Source organism: Zalophus californianus, chromosome 15 (genome assembly GCF_009762305.2).
Source record: "Zalophus californianus isolate mZalCal1 chromosome 15, mZalCal1.pri.v2, whole genome shotgun sequence".
Classification (NCBI taxonomy): domain Eukaryota; kingdom Metazoa; phylum Chordata; class Mammalia; order Carnivora; family Otariidae; genus Zalophus; species Zalophus californianus.
In genome coordinates this window covers 57,859,096-57,878,889 of record NC_045609.1, presented here as the reverse complement: position 1 = coordinate 57,878,889, position 19,794 = coordinate 57,859,096, and the positions used below count along the sequence as shown (strand labels likewise).

General features: G+C 35.3%; 1 protein-coding gene across 6 annotated transcripts in view; it reads right to left on the bottom strand.

The window, feature by feature from the left end:
* Positions 1-19,794, bottom strand: part of R3HCC1L (R3H domain and coiled-coil containing 1 like) — a 96,593-nt gene that overhangs the window by 36,013 nt on the left and 40,786 nt on the right. For all 6 annotated transcript variants that reach the window (XR_003520363.1, XR_003520364.1, XM_027596426.1 and 3 more), the window contains one exon: positions 1,486-3,305. Coding sequence is in view for 4 of the 6 variants with exons in the window: in XM_027596426.1 (XP_027452227.1) it covers positions 1,486-3,291 (1,806 nt within the window). In the remaining 2 variants the exon portion in view is untranslated. The remainder of the gene's footprint in view (positions 1-1,485; positions 3,306-19,794) is intronic.

Genomic DNA, 19,794 nt, shown 5'->3' with positions numbered 1-19,794 from the left:
CACTCACATTCTGATACATAGTTAAGTCTATTACCTTTTGGGCAATGGCTCTCACTTTATGTGCAGCAGAGTCACCTGGAAAACACATAAATATACAGACTGCTGAGCTAGCTGAAGAGTTTGCATTTCTAATAAGTTCCCAGGTGACACTCATGCTGCTGGTCCAGGGATGACACTTTGGGAAGCAATGCCTTTGAGAATCTAATGAAAAACTGCACATGCATATAAAATTTTGCATGCAATTTCAAGAGGTTCATGGATGCCCATTCACAGATAACCTTCTGCTCTATATTTCTTTCTAAGGAATGTTTAGGACATAGTGTTTCCGACTTGACCATAAGAAGTGCTAACTGTGGTAGAGGTGCGCATGCAAACACCTAAGAATGACAAGGAACTGCTTGGTATTAGAAAGTCAGTTCTGTCCAATGGCCTGCCCCCTCTTCAGTCTCACGTGTCTCTTCACATCCATGTGATCGTTTTTCTGTACTTCTGGTTTAATTCTCAGAAACAAAAGCACTAATCACTTCATATTTAAAAGGCTCTCTGGAATCAAACAAAACTATCTTATAGGTAAATATGTGGTCTGGTAGAAAGAACATCAACACTGGATTGAGAGAACTAGACTGAAATCTTGCTTCTGCCTTTTCTAAACATATGACCACTAAGCTTCAATTGCCTCATTTATAAAACTGGGGACTGCACAGGGAAATTATTTTTTCCCCTTCCAGACAAAGGTTATGTGAACCCACTATAAGGAATGAAGGGGGAAGTGGTTCTACTATTTAAAGCCAATGATTGTTATTTGTGGTTAGGAATTTAAATACTGAATAGAGAATGAATGTCTAAATTAAGAAAATGAAAAGATTAAATAATTTCTAAAATGCCTTCAAACCCAACATTTTGTATTTATGAACTCTAATCAGCATGTCATTATTCATATTTTCTATATATACACAACAACCATTTATTCTTTAACTCAGCATAAACTACGTAAGAAACAATCACACCTTCCCTTATTTTATCCTTCCCTTCTCTACTTCCTTCCCTCCAGTGTCTAACAACATTCCAACATTTCCTGGAAAAACACAATAAATATGAATAATAAGTTATTCTCCTCCCTCAAATAGGCCTGTGTAAAATACATCTTGTCAATGCAGAAAATCCCTTTTGAAGAAATTTCCCTCTGTATTTCCTCAACAGATAGCCAGAATCCATTAAGTTCATCCTTAATCTATTCAATAAGATCTCTCAGGACTTGGCTATTATAAATACAGCTCAATTTGGTATGTTTTACTTTGTAAAGATCTACCAGGCATTCTTTTCTCAATCTACAATCCTATCTGTTTATTGCAGGAACCCTTAGACTGGATGTAATATGAGTAAAGGTTTGGGTGTACACAAATATCTATCAAAATTACCCCCAAAATACCAGGCTCTATAAATCTATAAATTATGCAAACATTGAGCAACTTCTACTAAACAGACCTCTTGTAGAAGACGTGGATCCAGGCAGTCACCATCATCATTAAACAAAGACTCCCAGCTCTCCTCAGTAGCAGCACTTCCCTCCACACGAGACATTTCTGTTGCTTTCGGTTCCATGGGTATTTCCATAGATACAGATTCTGTATCAGGAAAGGATACACCAAATTCTATATTCTCTGAGTCATCTTCCTCTTTTGTTTTGAACTCTTCAGCAGTTTTTAGTTCATGCAATGCCTCTGTTATATCACCAGTACAATCTAGATCATTGCCCAAGGCACTATCTGAAAGTATTTTTGTCCCATTTAACATACTGAGTTCAGAGTCCAAAAAAGTGTTACAATTACTACCAGCAATCTTCTTTATAGGTAAGGAGGAAGCACAATCTGACAAGCTCTCTATCAACTTTCCTGTTGACTCTGTGAAACTAGATGAAATACTCTCAGCATAAATATCTGAGCAAGCAGTCAGATTGCTGAAATTTTCCATGTCATTCCCACTTCTAGTTACATGAAGAGGGGCTGTATCTGCACTCATTTCTAAATATTTTGAGAAACTACCTGTGTTACTACAGGCCTCATCAGCTGTTCTAACTGCAACTACACAAGGGCTGCCCATAGTTATCGGATCAGACAAGACATGTGTAATGTCCACCTTACATGCCTTATTGGTAATGTCACCTACACTCTTCGACTCATTATCTGTATCTATTTCATGAGCAAGGAGAGCTGTATCAGAAGGTTCATACTTTATACACAAGTCATCAGCAGTGCTGTCATTCTCCTCACACTCTCTAATCACTGTCGGATCAAAAATGCCATTTATGCTCTCTAATTTGCTGACTATAGTCATTTTATGAAAAATGTGATCCACAGTCTCAGGAATGGAACCTGTACCTCTCTGACCCAAGATGAAATCTGTACTGTTGGCTACATCACCAACATTCTCAGCTTCAAAGCCTACACAGGTTTGGTCAGTGACACCATCCGGACTTCCAAGAATAGAAATTGCAGTGATGCCTCCACTGCTGGGAGTCAACATTCCACACGATGTTTGCATGCTTTGTTGTACAATTCCAGAATCAGAATTCAGTTTTACAGGTACAATCATACTCTCAGGTTTCAACACAGAATTAAAAACTCCAGGAAACTGGGATAGTATCTCCACAACCTTGGCATCAGTTTCAATTCTGCTTTCTAAACCTCTGCCTTCAAATGTTTTGCCACTTAATTCATGCCTACTGACATCACAGAATTCCACATTTTGGAATGGTTTGTTTAGAACCTGGGCCTCACTCATTTCTGAGTAAGACGGAGATAGAAGCAACTTCCCAGGTCCCGTCACATCTGTGGTTTCAACCTCCAAACGCTCCACCTGCTTTGGTTTAAAATGTCTTTGTAAAGGTACCCTAGGTATCCCAGGATTTGGGATGCTTTGCTGATGTCCTTGGGATAATGTTTCTTTGGATTCTGTAGTTCCCCTCTTAACACAAACCCTATCTTTCTTTCTTTCTTGAAGGCACATGCCTTTTCTTAATTTTGTTGAAAATTTCTTTCCTTCTCTACGGTTGTGCTCCTTTTTATCGGGATTAATGCTTAGGCTCTGAGTCTCAGATTTGTCTCTAAAGATCGCCTTTTGCAAGAAACAATCTTCTTTTTGTTCTTCTTTCACCACGGAGCTAGGTGGACCACAGCTTTTTTCCTCATCACCTGACTTGAGCAGCACTACACCCCTTCGAGCTTTAGGTACATAAAGTGCCATGTCAGGCCTTCTGGCTCGAACTCTGCATCTCTCTGCTCCTTGCTGCATGGTACCACCTCAATCTGCAAGAAGAGAGAATAATTCAATTACCAAAGACTAATTACAATGTACTGAACCAAAAGACTTTTAAAGACTAGGTAGAGGGCCTACTAATTCATCCTACAGAAACCCTCAAGTTAAAAGAAAGCAAAACCTGCCATAAAATAATGAATGTAATCAGGTAGGCAACTAAGGAAAGTAAATTCCAAAATAATTTATGAGCCCATGAATTTTATCCATATATCCTCTTTCTTCGTATTCCCAAAACCCTTTATCTCTACGTCCCAAGTCCTCTCTACCTTTTTAACAAGTAGCCTTATTTTGGCTAAATTAAAAGATTATTAGAAAAAAGTGACTGCCAGCTATTAAGTACGCATAAAACACTACTCTATTCTTAAGAGCCCAGAATTTACACTGAAAAGTATATGCAAGGAGGACCCCTAAAAACACATTTGTTCAACATAAATGTATACACATAAATAAGATTTTTAAAAATAACTTGAATGTAGGCTAGAAAACGAGACAACAAATCCAGGACTGCCTTCTAAAAGATGTTTACTATTTAATCAAAAGACCAACTATAAATTTTTCTTCCAGCAGCAACAAAAAACAGCAATAAAGCAGGATGAAGAAGAGTGGAGAATAAGAAATGTGATGAGACAACTCACATAACTGCTTGACAACCTCCACCACGATTGGTCAATGGAAATTAACAAAGGGAAAAAATTTAACAAACGGTTAAATAAACCTTTATCTACTATGAGAAAAATACAAGAAAATGTGCCAGTCAACTTCATATTGAGTTCTTTTAATCTTCAAAATAATACTATAAAGTATTAATGTATCCACAGTAAAGAGAATAAGGTGCACTACATAGCAAAGAAACACCCTTATACACTCAGAAGCACTCATTGCTAAGATTTCACCACACACATTTCAAAGGAAATAGATAATAAGAGAGAAACTATTTCCAGATCCCTAAACTCTAACCTGATCCAGAATACTTTCTCAGTGAAGAAGCTGGGCTCTCATGGCACAGGCTGTTTTCTTTTCAGCCCAGGTATATACCATGGCCATGGCCCTGATCACCAAGTGTTCCCAGGAATTCTCTCATTCCTTTTCTCTTCTGATGACTTCATTATTATCTAACCCACAATTCATGATAGATTTTCTTTCTTTCCAATTGTGAGTGAATAGGACTTTAACATTTAGACATGCCAGGATTTTTCAAAAATGCCTACCTTTCAAAAACAGAAGTACTAAAGTGTATTTCATTGGAGGGGATCCCACAGACATCATGTGTCTTGATCTCAGGTAACAACGCATCTGACAATATACATCATGATGAACTTCTTTTTTTAAATGTTTTATTTATTTATTCATGAGAGTCAGAGAGAGAGAGAGAGAGAGAGAGAGAGAGAGAGAGAGGCAGAGGAAGAGGGAGAGGCAGGCTCCCCACCTAGCAGGGAGCCCGATGCGGGACTCGATCCCAGGACCCTGGGATCATGACCTGAGCCGAAGGCAGACGCTTAACCATCTGAGCTACCCAGGCACCCCATCATGATGAACTTCTGCATGTAGTATGGAAAATGTGGGCTACTTAATAAAACTAATAGCACCCACAGCAAAAAATAATAGGTAAAAGTGAATTTAGGATTATTTAAAGGTGATCTGTGTCCCCAACAGCCCTTTGAAATTCAACATTTTAAACAATAATTTGAATATAAGCAATAAACACTGAGTGCTTATCAAATCTGCAACTGACATAAAATCAATGATTAATAAATACCAAAAATGATAAAATTACAATATTACTTCTACAATCTAGAATGCTGTGCTGAAAGCACTATGAATAAATACAAAGATCTACTTTGATTTAAAAAAAAAAAACAACCCAACACTTGACTTGTGTATAATTTGCACAAAAAAATGATTTAAAAGCTTTTACTTCATCTACAAAGTCAATAAACCCAAAAGGTAGCTATGTGGATATTTAGAAAGGCAACACAGTCTTCGATTAGATGGCTCAGAACATTTACCACACAAAATATGGTTAAAGGAACTAAATAAAGGTATACTTCTTGCCCAAAAAGGTCTAAATGGAAACATCCAAACTACCTTTATACCTGAAGGGTTGGTTGCTCTACAGAAGCAATAAATGTTCTCTTCACTGTTTCTATGCTTCTATGTTTCTCAGAAGTCAGTACCAGAACCAACTGGTAGAAATTAAAGGAAAACATAGTTTAACTCAATATATAGAACTCTAAGAGCTCTCCAACACTACTATCAGGTAATGAGCCCTGTCTCTATAGTCTGGATGATTGATACACTAGAGAAAGACTTTCTATCTGTAGATGGGTCTGGATTTATTTTAAGCATTCTTTGAACCTGAATTCTATGATTCTATTTCTGTTTTATAATAGGCATATAATCAAAGGATTCAAATTTAAAATTATTTCTGCTATAGCTAATGACTTTTAAAACTCAACCTTTCTTTTTTCTTAATGCCCACATGTCATGATATGATTCCCTAAAGCTGAAAAACAGCATAATAAATTTATACCATCCACTTCTTGCCAATACACCGAACTCCATTATGCCATGACCAGCAAAGTGCTGGTAAATGTTTAGCAACCAACTTTCCACATGTAATTCAGAGTACTGGCTGATATTTTCATTTACATCAATGATGTCAACAATGTGAATAACATCATTGCTGAAGTGGATAATCATTTTTGAATTGCAAAATATATTCTCAAATTTTTGAGCTATGTACAACGTAATAGCTAAAGACATGACACTTTTAAGTTTGCGTTATTAGCATTTTCTCCATCACCTTACATCTAGACAAGGAATAAACAATAAATCAAGCCCTGATTTATGGATTTGCCTAACTCTATGATGTAAATATTCCCACCATAGCTAATTTCAAGCTATCACTGTAACATCACTGAAAACAGAGCTGGGAAGAAGACACACAGTAGCACACCATAATATGTTATTTCAACTTAAAGGTACAATATTCATAAATAATTTCAAGAACATAAATCATAGTAAAATATAGTGAAATAATTAGGAAATGATGAATTTTAAGTTCTATTACCTTTTTATAAATGCCATTTATTTAATAATAAGCTATGTAATTTAATTTTTAATGATGCCTGTATTTAACAATCAGTTTGCATAATTCCTAAAATTTTAATAATCAGCTCTCAGGCCAGTAGGAGATGCTCCAATACACCACTGGCTAGAACAGTTCTTTCATAATAACTTAAAGACCTACAAAAAAAGAGAAGCATCCCCATCTTGTGGACTTTCAAGATAATGCCAATTCAGTTGAAAGCCCTGTTGTGTTTTTGTGAACTTATTTTGCAACTGTAGGCACGAAAGGCCTTTAACACGGGGAGAAGGGGTGCCTGTCATAAACAATTTTTAAAATGTACCTTAAAAATTTCCCACCCAGGTATTTACTAATAGCACTTGATGTTTTATTTTTCTCTTTACATGGTTTTAACTTTTTTACAATATTCCACATGCTTTAATTGGTCCAGTTTGCTTCTTAACTGGAGAGAGAATCAGTTATTTGGGGTGTATTCTGCAGCCAACTTATCCTGGAATAGCCATCAGCATGCAATTCCGTTCAAAATTATATTATCTAAAAGAGACAAAAATTTATTTTCTTTTATGATGGTGGGCAGTTAATTGCTAACATACACCTTTAAAATATTTTAGGCCAAACCATCTTTTTTCTATACTATACTTCTGAACTCTAGGATTATATGTGAGAACCTCTCCACCAATTGCTTCTACGGTTTCAAATAAGAGCAAATAATCAGTAACTTCCCCTAAGTACCTCTCCACTCCATCTTCATGAGTAAGTGAACTAGCACAAAGCAAATAAGGCTTTTACGTTTTTATAACAGAATTTTAATGCTGTTTGTCCATGTTTGGCTTATAAAACATATGGATCCCTCTTCAATTAACAGCAGAGAATACTGGCACTTAAGGCATTCACTGCATAATTCAACCATGAACTTGATTTGATTCAGTACTTACCAATGGCTCACTTGAGACATCTGATATTTGAGAGAAACTGCCCAATGGGCATGTTAACTATTCCTTCTTTGAGAACAAATTAAGCACCATCACTTTGTTAACTCATTAAGATACATCATAACAACAGCATATATCTTACCTTTTTACTTGGAAATAATTTCAAATTCACAGATAAGTTACAAAAGTAAAAATACTACAAAGAGCACCTGTACATCTTTTACCCATATTTATCTACTGGTAATTTTACCCCATTTGCTTATCATTTGCAATCGTGCATGCTCCCACTCTCTACACACACACACACGAATTTTTTTTTAAACCTTTTGAGGGCAAAGTACAGACATTATGGCCCTTTATCCCTAAATACTTCAGAGTATATTTTCTATAAATAGGCATATTATACAGTTAACAATGTCGGCAAATTTAACATTGATACTTTTATCAAATCAAACATAGGTATTCCAATTTTGTCGGCTGACCCAGTAATGTCCTTTACAGAATATTTCCCTCTCCAATACTGGATCCGGTTTAGAATCAGGTAATGCATTTAGTTACCACATCTCTTTAGCCTCCTACCTTCTAGAATGTTTCCACAGCCTTTCACTGTATTTTATGACATTGACATTTTGGAAGACTGCTTCCCCTCCCACCCTTTTTTTAATAGAACATTCCTCATTTAAGGTTTGTCTGATGTTTCTCATGATTAGATTGAGGTTATACAGTCTCAGCCATATTAGGTTATATATTCTCAGAATAGTACATAGAGGGTCATATGTCCTTCTCAGGGCATCACATCTGGAGGCACGTGATTCCCATCTGTCCTTCAGTGGTGACCGTTATTCTGATTACCTGGTCAAGGTATTGTCCAATTTCTCCACTGAATAATTACTGTGTATTTTCTCTCTTGCAACTAAAAGCAGCCTGTGGGTAACACTCCAAGAGCATGCAAATATCCTGTTCCTGATCAAAATTTCCCCCTAGATTTAGCATCCACTAATGATTTTAATCCGATCCAATCTTTATTATGATGGTTGCAAAATGACCTTCCAACTCTGAAAGTCCCTCCACATTTACTAGTCAATCCTTGGTATTTTTTCTGAAAGCAGAAGTAAACCATGTATCTTCACTCACCACAAATTTCCTAAGTTAAAATTCAATGTTAAAATCTGTTTTCACAGTTGGTGGATATAGGAAATGTTTACCTGAAAAACATTTTCTAACTTTTGCAAACCAAAGTTGTAAGTAACTCTATCATCTTACCCCATCTCGCATGTATGAAAAAGAAGGCAAAAAGGCATGTCTCTCGGACAAAGTTAACATAATCCCTTTATCAGGGATAGCGAACATGTCCCTTTCTGCTCTTTTCCAGAAGACACAGAATTAACTTGGGTATACAAACACAATGATTAATCCATCCCAGATGTCTGGTAATATTTATTTCTCTGTCCCTTTTTAAAGTCATCTCAAATTCCTTTGGGAAGGAGGCAAGGTACAATCAATTCATGTATGTTAATAAACAGAAAAAGGATCTTCTCTGTAACACCTCCATATCATTAATTTCTGCTCTTATCTTTATTATTTTCTTCCTTCAATTTTCTTTGGGATAACTCTATTCTTCTCTGATTAACTTCCTGAGTTAGTGACTTAATTAGCTTTATTCTAAAGTTTTTGTTGTTGCTGTTATTACTTTTGTATTATAAAAAATTTCAAACATACATAAAAGGAGAAAACATTTATATAATGACTCTCAAATACCCATCACTCAGCTTCAAATGATGGTCAGTGTTTCCTCACTTTATCTGTGCACACATTCCCAAATATCATTTCATTTTTTCCTTAAGTACCTCAGTATCTATCTTTAAAAAATTAAGACTTTTTTTTTACACAAAATCATAATACCAATATACACCTTAAAATGGGGAGGGAATAATTCCTTATATCATCACATTTCCAGTGCCCAAATTTTGCCAACTGTCTCCCCCTTTCTTGAACACTTGGTTTGTTAAAATCAGGATCCAAAAAGATCTACAGACTGTCTTTTAATTTATAAGTGCCTGTCAATCTGTTTTTATTTTCCTATCTTGCCATTCATTTGTTAAAGAAACTGGGTTATCTGTCCTATAGAATTTCCTGTATTCTGGAGTTTGCTGATTGCATTCTTGCAGTATTGTTCAATAAAGTCTCATATATAGTCTATTTCCTATAAAGTAGTGGTTGATCTAGAGGCTTGATAGGATTTCGGTTTAATTTTTTTTATAGCAAGAACATGTCTTAAATGGTGCTATGAACTTCCTATTGTCTGATACCTGAAAGCTATGATATCTGATTGTCTCCTTTTTGTAATGTTAACATTGATCAGTGGGTTCACGTACCGTCAGCCTGAACCATTCACCATAAAGTTTTGTATGAGACTGTCACCCAGTGGTTTTAGCAACCTCTGATGAATACTGCCAAGACATACTATTTCATCAGGGTTTACAAAATGATGACATTCTAGTTTTTGTTCTTTTTGAATTCATTAGCTGAAATTCTTTTATAATGAACTTTCATCAACTATTTTGTGACTCTGAGGTACAGTTTATATGGGTAACACAGAATACTTGATTATTTATTTACCAGTTTCTGAACGAACTGGTTCCATGGCATCTTCCAAAGGTGACCATTTTATTGATTTTTTTTTAAAGATCTTATTTATTTATTTAATTGACAGAGATAGAGAGAGAGAGACAGAGAGAGGGAACACAAGCAGGGGGAGTGGGAGAGGGAGAGGCAGGCATCCCACTGAGCAGGGAGCCCGGATGCAGGGCTCGATCCCAGCACCCTGGGATCATGACTTAAGCCGAAGGCAGTCGCTTAACCAACTGAGCCACCCAGGCACCCCTGTTGATTTTAACTTACTATGTTTCAATCTACTGCAATAATTATTCTTCTTGAAGCTCAAACTATCTTTGACCAATGGCAGCCCCATCAGAGGGCCTTTTTTCACATAACCCCAAGTTGTCTTTGACAGTTTCTTCTTTTCCTTTTTTTATGACAAGATGTCCTACTATGGCCTACCCAGAGCTGGAATTAGCCACATTTTTCAAGAAGCCCTGATTTATTTTAATGAAAAATAGTATTTTAAAACCACAATCTGGGCACTAACATGAGTTTACTGCTACATGAGTTTACTGCCACTGCTACTGGTCATTGTGTCTAAGCCCTTTTAGATCTCACAAGCTTTTTGATTCCTGGAAAGAAATGATAATGAAATACCTATTTCTATGCTTCTTCCATCTCCTAAGTTATTTAGAAATATCTGCCGATATATATTTTATTTTTAAATTGATTTCCAACTTAACTACACTGTGGTCAAAATGAGATCAATTCTTCAAAATTTGTTGATTTTGTTTTATGGTCTAGTAAATGGTCAATTTTGGTAAATGTCTCATCTGTGCCTAAAAATAATGTATACTGACTAAATTTTGGGGTGCTGTATGTGTGTGTAATCATTAATCAAGTGTATTGAAGTATTATTCAAGTGATATCTTTACTTACTATCTGTCTGCTTAATTAATCATGGGTATTACATGTGTCTTCATTAAATCATGTTTATTAAAGCACCGTTCAAATCATATCCTTATTATCTGTTGGCTTAATTAATCACTGAGATGTATATGTAAAATACCTATTTGTGGATTTACTGGTTTCTCTGTTTTTGTATATTAATTTTTATATTTTTATGCAATTTTTTGATGTTATAGATACTTATATTTAGAATTATTTTACTTCCCTGGTAAATTGTTACTTTTACCATTATGCAGCAATCCCTTCTATTGTTGAATTGGGGGGGTACTAAAGTGTTTTTTGTTTAAAAGGAATATAACTATGCAACTTTCATTGGTATCATTAGGTATCTTGTCTTTTTACTTTCAACCTGTGTTACCATGTTTTAGGTTTGTCCTTTGCAAAAAGTATACAACTAAACAGGGCATTCTTTACCCATTCTGTCAATGTTAATCTTTTAACGAAAATTTAGTCCATTTACATTTATTGCAATTATGGATCCATCTGGGAGTATTTCTACCTTTTTATTTTGTGCTTCCTTTCCATTTATCCTACTTTTTATAACTTTCTTATTTTCCTGCTTTAAGTTTTTTTCTCTACTGCTCAAAAGGTTCTATAACCTTATTTCTAGTCTGTTAGTGTTTTAACATGAGTGCTTATCTAAATATCTAAAGTTAACTATTATTTGTATCTGTCTCCTAAACAACTGTACAATGCTTTTATTTCACAATGCCTTCCATATGTACTCTTAGTTTTTGTCTGAAAATATCTTTACACTGTTCCCATCCTTTAATGGATTTTGACTTTCACTGTTACTGTTAAGAAATGTGTTGTCAGTCTGTCATTGGTTTGTAGGTAATCTCTGTTTACTCCTAAGATATTCTTAAACTATTCTCTTAGGCAGAATCCACCATCCCCATCACTGGTTTTCTCTCCAAATTTGCCTGTTCTGCATCTTATCCTATCCAATCAGTTTTTAAATTTTAATGACTAAGGTTTTGTCACAGAAGTCATATTTACCTCCTAGCTTCCCCCTGATCTCCCTGGTATTATGTTTTTTTAAAAACTGTGTTGATGTTGTTCTGATATTTGTTTTCTTCTTTTATCTTTAATCATTTTTAAACATTTCCGTTTTATCTTTTAATGTTAATTGTGATTGTGGCATTTGCTTATTTTATTAATTTTTATTATAACATCAAATATTTATTATTGAACAGTTTTACTTTTGAAATTCTTGAGGATTTAATTCTGCTGTGTTTTGTATCACTGACTTTTGCTTAAGGCATGATCTTTCGTTTTCTTCTGGTAATTTTGGGTAGTGAGCTGAACATCAGTGGGGCTTTATCTATGGGAATTTCATACAGCGAGACTACAAGTGTTCCTTCTAAAGAGTGGTTCTCCATTAATGTCAATTTTTAAGTCTGAGGTTTTCTGGACCATCCAGTAAGTATAACTATGAAACACAAACCACATAAGGGTAAAACAGTAGCTACAAAATCTCAGGAAACTTTTCCCCTTCACTCAGAACCCAGTGAAAACAGACAAGCTTCTTATTTTCTTTCTTATTTCCCTAATTTTTTTTCTAGTCTACCCTCTGAGTAGGGTACAACCCTTTGAGAATTAAGGCTTTAGGGGGTGAACTCAGTTTCTAACTCATCTCTCCCAAGCCCAATGGCTCCACTCCTATTTCCCACATGGCTATTACAATCTAAGCTTCTTACTTATCAAGAACAGCAACAAAAGCAAAATAAATTTAAAAAAAAAACTAAACAACACAGGAGTAATTCCTTAAAATTATGGCCCATCCATAAATGGATCTATATCCAAAACATAATACTAAGTTAAAAAAGAAAATTATAATCCAATCTTTTTTTTTGCACAAGTGTGTGTATGTGTGCACATGCTCGCACATGCATACGTAGTGAGCAGTCAATACAGGCTGTGTTTCCTGGGTTAGAATCCCAGCCCCACACTTGATTAGCCCTTACCTTAGACAAATTACTTAACTTCACTGGGGCAAAAGTTACCACTCTCAGCCTCAGTTTACTCAGAGGATAATAACAGACTTATTCATAGGCACACTGAACAGATTAAATAAAATGATCCATGTATACAAATTTGCCAGTCATGGTAAAGTCTCAATAAAAGTTAGCTATTATTTAAATAAGTGTAAATAAGTAGTTGAGTTCCTTAAGTTACAAGTTTGCAGAGAGAATCAAAAGCCCTTATAATATAGTAATATTCAAAACGTGCCTTGATCACCTATAAAATCCATTTCTACTTAACACTAACATCTACTGAAACTATGTATCCTGGTTTTGCTTACCACTCACTGAAAGTCTAATGTTGTAAACATCCGATAATTCAAAGTAAACACAATGCAACTCAGCTGTAAAGTGAAAATACAAATCTTGAAAAAAATGTAGGATTTCATGAAGTCTATGAAAATAATATTGAAGGAAGTGTTCATCTCACAGCAAAACCCTGGGGAAATGAAGATCTGGCTGAACCAAACCAGTAACATCTGAAGAAGGGAAAATGCAACAAGGATGATGACAGAATAGGAAACAAGAAAGAAAATGTCAAGGGATTAAGAAAAATCCCTTGAGAAACTGCTAAAGCTCTCAATAGTTCTCCTAAAACTGATGCACTAGGTCTAGTCTGTATGATAAATACTAAGAAAATCAAACAAAGTGAAGGATGCTATATTAGACTATCACACAGTTTTAGTGGAAAAATTATACCAAGAAAATTTATCATTCTTTGTTAATGGAGAATTAGTATAGCCGTAATTAAAACCTAAATTTTATTAAATACATGGTAAAATAAATGCTTTTATTTCAGAAAACGGTCTCTAACAAATCTTTTTTTCATTACTAAGAAACACTTTAAGAGGTATTTTCAAAGTAGCAATTTTCTCACTTAGAATTTCTCATAAATGTATATTTCTAAGGGGAGAAAGGCTATCATCTAAACTGTTAACAGTGGTTACCCCTTGGAGAGAAGAAAATGAGAGATGAAAAAGAATTAAGGATTAATTATCTTTTTATACATATACCTTAGTAGTGTTTGAATTTGTTACAATAACTATGGGGCTTTTTGTAATTAAAAATAAAACCCCTAAAATTTAAAGATATGCTATTGTTTTTTATAAGAGGCCATTACCATGATTTGCTGGAGGAGAAAGCAAAGACAATGAAAATTGATATTGGACAAAAGTACTCCAAGTAGGAAAATGATGAATGGAGAAAAGAGCAACCTCTTTAATATACCTGACAGTATAATAAAACAAGTAGCATATAAATTACTTGATGTTGGAAAGATACCCTCAAATGTTGCAGAATGCTGAGCAACTTCTACTCTTTGGTCTAAGAATGATCTAGAACAACACTGTCCAATACATAACCACTAGCCACATGTACTTATTGAGCATTTGAAAAGTGGCCAGTCTAAATTGAGATGTGCTATGCATGTAAAATACCCCCTGGATTTCAAAGGCCTGGTACACCAAAAAAATAAATAAATAAATAAAAACAAAAGGAAAATGTCTCACTAATATTTTTAAATTTATACATGTTGAAGTGATACTATTTTGAATATAATGGGTTAAATAAAACACATTAAAATTAACTTCAACTGTTTATTTTTGTATATTCAAATGTGACTACTAGAGAACTTAGAATTACAGATGTGGCTCATGTTTGTGGGCTATGTTATATGTCTAATTCGATAGCACTGGTCTAAGATCTTGCCATATCCTTAATACCACAGTAACAGTCTGCTTTTCCTCTTGTGTCTTACCTGTTTCAGAATTTTCCACTTTCAACAAGGGAATACACCAAACCAAGAAATCAACTAAAACATAAATGTGTAGATAAGCTTATCTCTGCACAGACAAAACACTTTAATGTTCCATAAGTTCACAATGATAAAAAAATAATAATAAAGCATCAAAAGAAGCAAAGTCTACTTATATTTTACAAATCAGAAAGTAAGGTAGCCTGGGTGGCTCAGTTGTTAGGCATCTGCCTTCGGCTCAGGTCATGATCACAGGGTCCTGGCATCGAGCCCCACATCGGGCTCCCTGCTCCACAGGAGGCCTGCTTCTCCCTCTCCCACTCCCCCTGCTTGTGTTCCCCCTCTTGCTGTGTCTCTCTCTGTCAAATAAATAAAATCTTAAAAAAAAAAAAAAAGAAAGTAAGACTGATTAACTATATGGTAAAAGTTACCCTCAACTCAAACTTAGGTGCATTTTTTCATGAATGTTTAAAACTGTTGAGGGCCCTAGATTTAGAATCATTTCTTTACATATTAATAAAGCTTCCTTTGTGCTATTATTATATCAAGAGCATTCTTATTCTCACTGGTCTACTTACAAACTGGCAAAACTAAGAAATGCCAAAATCTTCCAGTTCAACAACATGTATGTCCATTTGTAAGGAATAAAAATATCTTAAGAATAAATTTAATAATGTTTATAATTAAATGTAACATACAAAATATATTAAGTGACACAAGTGAACGGATTTCTGAGCACTAAAATAATGATCTACTTTTAAATTCTAGCCATCCCCTCAGAAAGATTCCCCATTCCTCCCCAATCTCATGGCTGGGTGAATGGAATCACGGTCAACCCAGTTGTTCACACCAGCAACCTGGAAGTCATTATCCCTGACACTTCAATCAATTACCAAGCCCTGTTCATTCTACTTCTACACTGCTTCCAGTAATTTTCTAGAATACAAATTAGGTTTGGCTGTTTCCTTGTACAAAATTCTTCAGTGGTTCCTTAGCACATACCAACTTTAAGTACCTTGCATATAGCATACTCGGCCCTATGTGATCTAACTCCACAGCCACCCCTAAAACTACTTATCTGCCTAGTTTCATCTCCAGCCACTCCTCATTTCAGACATTATATTCCATCAATTCCAACTCCTGGTACGACTAGAAACATGCCCAGCTGCCTTCTTGCACCTCTGTGGTTTAAGACTTACTACCTTCTCTGTTGGATGCTTGCCTAATGGTCTCCTACCTGTCCTTCAACTCTCACCTTAAAGGTTACCTCCTCTGTAACTTCATCACTGACTCTCCCTGATATGCTCTGGTACTACCAATAAGTTCCCACTCACTATATACCTTTACATATACCTTCATCAAAGCAATTATCATATTGCTTTACAGTCAGGTGTTTGTTTATCTCTCTTCTGAACATCAAGTTCCTTCAGTGTAGGGTTAATGTTTTTTTAACTTTGTATCTACAATGCCACAGCACTACGTTTGACACTAAATGATTACCTGTCCAATCGTGGCAAGTGAGATTTCTTGATAGATGCTTTCCTAACCTCCAGCTGAGATTTGGGGCCCCATACATTTATTCATTCCACAAACATTTACTGAAAACCTATTATGTGCCACGTCCCGTCTTAGGCACTGGGAACACAACAATAAACAAAACAAAGTCTCTGGACTCATGGAGCTTATACTGTAGTAGTGGAGACAAAAAAAAAAACATTTAGACATATAATGTCTGATAGGATAAATGCAATGGAGTAAAATGACAGGGACACAGATACAGAGTGATGGGGTATGTGGTTATTTTAGAAAGCAAAACCATATAGTAAAGCAGGGAAGATCACTCTGAGTTAATACCTGAGCTGATACTTGAACTGAGTCAGTGAGTCACACAAATTATCTAGGGAAAAGAGAATTCTAGGAAAAAAGAAGAGCAAGTGCCAAAGCACTGAGGCAAGACAAGCTTGAAACATTCAAGGTATAACAGAAAACAGGTATAGTAACAAGAGAATAAGAAGGGGCACTATACGATAGCTAAGGGTCAAAACAAGGCGGGGCCCACAGGCCAAGGCAAGAGCTTTGGAACTTATTTTGAACATGTTAAAAAATCCCTAGAAGGTTTCAGCAAGAGAATGACATGATCTGACTCACCTTTGCTATAGATAATTCTGGCAGAAACGTGAGGAATTGACTATAAAGGGTAAGAGCAGAAGAAGGAAAATCTGTAAAAAAAAAAAAAAAAAAAAAAATCTAAAAACTAGTCTCCTTCAACAGAGGAGGTCACAAAAAGTAGCCAGAGTAATGCTATATACCGAAGGCAAAGCTAACAAAAACTTAGTGGAATGACTGTATGGGATGTGAAGGGAAAAGAAGAGTACTTTTAGAGTTTGGTCTGATTGACCTTGGTGAAGACACTTACATTTACGAAGCTACGGAAGTAGCTGGGGGAAGGAAATAGGAAAAGAAAAATCAAGAGTTGTATTTGGAGTTGTATTTGGACATCCTATAGAGTTGCTAAGGAAGCAACCGGGAATGTAAGTCTGAAGCTCAGGGGAGGTGCAAGAATTGGGAGATAAAATCTGGGGAGTCATCGCCATAAGGATTCTAGCCAAGGAACAAGAGAAGACTACCACCTAGGGAGTGACAGAGAAAGGAGGCCAAGGGGATTGAGTCTTGGGGAAAACCTATGACCTCTAGACGTCAGGAAGAGGAGATGCAGCCAGCAAAGGAGAATGAAGAAGAAAACAGGAGAAACAGAAGCATGTAGTATCCCAGAAACCAAGTGAAATGCAAAGGTAGTGTTAAGGAGAATATAATATTCTGAAGTGCTCAATTATTCACCTCAGGCCAGTTAAAGTACCATGAGCCTCGGTATTTATACATAAATCAAGCTCACACATTCAACATCTTTCTTAAAAGTTATTTGTACCTTAGCAAAGTTCAGGATTCATTAAAGCCTGTACAAAATCAGTTCTTCAGTCACTTGAATTCAGTCACAAATACATAAATTCTGCTCTTTCAGCAATGGACATATATAACTTTGGAGTACTGGGTGATGATCTTGGGAATGTAGCAGTTAATATTCATTTACAACTTTTATAGAGTACTCAGTGTTCTGATAGCCAAGCTAGATTACAAAGTTCTTTTACTTGGTCACTATGGGCTACTACCTGAGGAATGAAGTCTCCAAGTAAAAAAAAAAGGGGGGGGGGGAATTTCTTCAGACAGGTTACCTTTTTTTAAAGATAACTAGATGGCTCAAAGAAAGGTCTGTGATAGACGGAAAATCTCATTAAAAAATATTTAATAAAGTATAAAACTCAAAAAGTAAAGCTTTTTCAGTATTTTCCTTAATGCAAAAACATTATACAATAAACCCCAAAATAAAAAAGCTGTATCCTCACCTTACAAAGATAATCACTATTAACACTGCTATGTATTTTTCTAGGCCTTTTCGTATTTTTTAAAAAGCTTTGTGAGACTTCTCTGCTATGAGCATAGATTCCTGTTAGACTTCCTAAGCCAGTTTTGTTTTCGAATTTTTTTCTTGCACTCCAGTTAAAGACATTTCACATCATGACACAGTACAGATTCACACACACAGATGAGACTGAAACAGATTCAATAAAATACCCTATTTGCACTGTTCTTATTTTTTAATCTTATTTTATTTTTAAAAAATGTAGATTCTTATAATTTAAAATCAGTTTATTCACTAAGTTGTTTTACTTGATTGACTTTGAAAAATACTACTCTAAAGAGCATATTCATATCAGAAATTTTCACAGCAGACATAGAAAACATTCTCTATTTCAAATGATTTAGATTTTTATTGTAGAGCAAGATAAAAGGGAAATTAAAACATCAGAAGACTGTACCACCTGACCAGGAGTCTTTGGCAAAATAATAAAATTAGGAATATATCTATACCTACTCTTTCCACACTTTTAAGGTCCTCTACTCACGGTTGAACACACTTCTGCAAATAAAGAAAACAAGAAATGTCCCTCCTCTGCAAAAGAGCTTCACTTTAAAATATACTTGACCTAAACACAACACAGAAGCACGTGTGTGTGATATAACAACATAAAAAACTATACTTGGACAGCAGAGAAATGGCTTCATATTTAAAAACTATAAAATCTGCTAATGAACCACACCTGATTCTGCTGCAGTTTTCTTAATGCATCCTTCCGTAAATGCACTTGCACTAGTTAATACAATGACATATTTTATACTCTGAAAACACAAAATAATTCCTACATCCACTTGAAGGTTTATTCTTACTTCTATTCAAACCAGGCTTACAAAATATATTTTATATTTCAAATCAACATAATAAAGACAATAATTTGTCTTTATAGATACATTAGTATCTACAGTTGAAGAGATGACTCTAGGGCCTTCTTTTAACATACTCTGGACTGAAAAAATTAAGTTTTAGACACTCATTTAGAGGACCTTACATAGACTTTACTCAAAGGTATGGAGGAAACAGATTCATTAATGGGAAGCATTATCCAAACTGCTAAACTGGCCATGTATAAACTAACACATCAGGGTCTTATTCACTGTGAAAGTCTGCTCTCAGCCCACATACAACACAACTATATTATGACTTCCACATTACTATTTTTTAGTAGAGTACCTGCTTTTTATTGCTTCTGTCTCTTCACCACCTGTCATTTCTTGCCACTCTAACCATTTCATTTCTCTCAATCTAATGAGTGCTGTAAATTCCACTGTTCAAAGTATATATAAAATAAGAATAAAAGGCTTCTAAGTAAGGATCAGAGATGCCTCTTATTTGAGCAAAGTGTATGAACTTTAATATATGAACTTTATGGGATGCCTTGGTGGCTCAGTTGTTAAGCGTCTCCCTTCGGCTCAGGTCATGATCCCAGGGTGCTGGGATCGAGCTCCATATCGGGCTCCCTGCTCAGCAGGAAGCCTGCTTCTCCCTCTCCCACTCCACCTGCTTGTGTTCCTGCTCTCGCTCTGTCAAATAAATATTTAAAATATATATGTATTATATATATATATAAACTTTATGATGACTATTTTGGCCCCCTATCAGATATTATTTGCTTATTTGATGATATTCAAATATCATCA